The 2,500-nt window shown below is 33.3% G+C and overlaps 1 protein-coding gene across 2 annotated transcripts in view; it reads left to right on the forward strand.

The window, feature by feature from the left end:
* The window catches only part of LOC125046009 (protein neuralized-like), a 48,564-nt gene extending 47,209 nt beyond the window's left edge, over window positions 1–1,355 (forward strand). For both annotated transcript variants that reach the window (XM_047643596.1, XM_047643595.1), the window contains exon 3: window positions 373–1,355. In XM_047643596.1, coding sequence (XP_047499552.1) covers window positions 373–824 — 452 coding nt within the window. In that variant the 3' untranslated portion in view covers window positions 825–1,355. The remainder of the gene's footprint in view (window positions 1–372) is intronic.
* The last annotated feature ends 1,145 nt before the right edge of the window (window positions 1,356–2,500 follow it).

A 2,500-nucleotide genomic window follows, 5' to 3' on the forward strand; every position in this document is an offset into this window, starting at 1 on the left:
TATCTTCTCTCTCTCTCTCTATCTTCTCTCTCTCTCTCTATCTTCTCTCTCTCTCTCTATCTTCTCTCTCTCTCTCTATCTTCTCTCTCTCTCTCTATCTTCTCTCTCTCTCTATCTTCTCTCTCTCTCTCTATCTTCTCTCTCTCTCTCTATCTTCTCTCTCTCTCTATCTTCTCTCTCTCTCTCACACAATTTAAATGCACGGACACACACACACACACACACACACACACACACACACACACACACACACACACACACACACACACACACACACATATGAATATGCACCTCTATGTCCAGAAATTATTTATTATGTTTTTTTACAGGTTTAGGAAGGAATATCCTACTAATGATTATTTTTTCTTACAGCCTCCAATTCTCCTCCTCGTCGACCAGAACCAGTTGGACGCATCTCTCACTCACATTTGCCTCGTGCTTCACCTCTTGTTGTGAGTTTACCACCCAGTCCACCATCCCCGCCTTCTTCTCATGGTCATTCAACACCAGTGCCCCCTGTACCGAACCCTCGCACAGACACTTTAAGTGGACACAGTACTATGTCTTCAGTGTACAGTGGAGCATACATGGAGCCAGTTTCAGCAACATCTACCCTGTCATCACTAGGAGATCTTCCTAGTGGTCAACCCTTGCATGAGTGCACAGTGTGCTACGAGAAACCAGTGGATTCAGTTTTATATATGTGCGGTCACATGTGCATGTGTTATGAGTGTGCATTGCAACAGTGGCGTGGTCGGGGAGGTGGTCAGTGCCCTATCTGTCGCGCAGTTATCCGTGATGTAATCCGCACATATCGGTCATGACGGGGCCCCGATGAACTGTCCCTCCCTAAACCCTGCTCATCAATGCCTGTGGATCACTCATTTACAAACTGGTGTGTAGAAGGACCGTGATACCTGCTCATATACCAAAGTTGGTTTTAAATTGTTTTTCCTGGTGCCGGCCAGGGCTCCATTTCTAGTCTCTGCCCTGCCACGCATATCTTGGTATGCGCTGCGCCTGTGTATATGTGTCTACATGTTTCTTTTATGTGGCGTGGGAATATCTGAGATGCCCAAATCTCAGTTCTAAGTCAGCTAATTGTGCTATTTGTATATAAAAGTGTGTAGACTATGTCCTGGGGTAGAGTCAGTAATCCCAGCCTCAGGGCAATTGTATATAGCCTTAAAGTAAGTTAAGGGCCCTCTGCCCTGTTATTTGTAAACCCTGTCATTGTTTTTATACTTGAAAACATATGAATAAATGGTTTTATATTCCTGCTTTCCATATTCATTTAGGATGCAAAATCATATCAGTCATATCATCATCAGAGAAAAAAATAAAAACTAATTCTAGTTAGTGTTTCTTTTGTCATTATTGTTGCCAACTAAAACCAAATTTATTGGTATTATCTGTATACATATGTATCACAAATGCCAGTACATGCATTTAACCCAATGCTGCTGGTAAAAATGGGGAAAATGCTGTGCCTATTTTCTATACTTTTTGTGAAATGTCTGCCCATAGATGTATCTGCTAGTGCTTAGCCACAAAGGAGTCCATTAGAAGACCTTGTGACCGTACCTGATTTGAATTGGCAGGAAAAATATATTTTTTATTAGTGCTATGAATATCAATGGTGTTATTTTTATTATAAACATTATAATTATTATAATGTTTTTTAATATTAGTAACAACAAAATAAGATAACGTAAAATATTTCGTAAATCAAAGAAAAGGGTGAAAGGGCGAGACAGGCAGTACTCGTAACTGGCTCATTGGTGACTTAGTACAAGTATAGCCATCTATGAGTAGAAACAATCAAACAAGTACTAACAGTGGGCTTAGCACGTGTCTGTCCGTCGTACCCGTTAGCAAGGGGTTAAGTATCAATATAAATACCCAAATGTTAATGAATAGGAATATAAATGCAGACAAATGCAGATTTTTTTTTTTTTTTTTTTATCAGCATATACAAATATGAATACCAATATATATATATAATATATATATATAATTATATATATATATATTATATATATATATTATATATATATGTGTGTGTAGAGAGTGATAAAAAGAGAAATAAAGATATATGGATAGATAAATGGATAAAAAAAAAAACACATTAAGTTACCTGCACACCCATGAATGGATATATATGATATATATATATAATATATATAATATATATATATTATATAATATATATATTATATATTTATTATATATATATCATATATATATATTATATATATATAATATATATATTATATATATTATATATATTATATATATAATATACATGTTATATATATAATATATAAATTATATATATAATATATATATTATATATATAGTATATATATTATATATATAATATATATATTATATATATAATATATATATTATATATATAATATATATATTATATATATAAAATTTATATATTATATAAATAATATATATATATATATTTATTATATATATATATATATAT

The sequence above is a fragment of the Penaeus chinensis genome, chromosome 38 (genome assembly GCF_019202785.1).
Source record: "Penaeus chinensis breed Huanghai No. 1 chromosome 38, ASM1920278v2, whole genome shotgun sequence".
Lineage (NCBI taxonomy): Eukaryota > Metazoa > Arthropoda > Malacostraca > Decapoda > Penaeidae > Penaeus > Penaeus chinensis.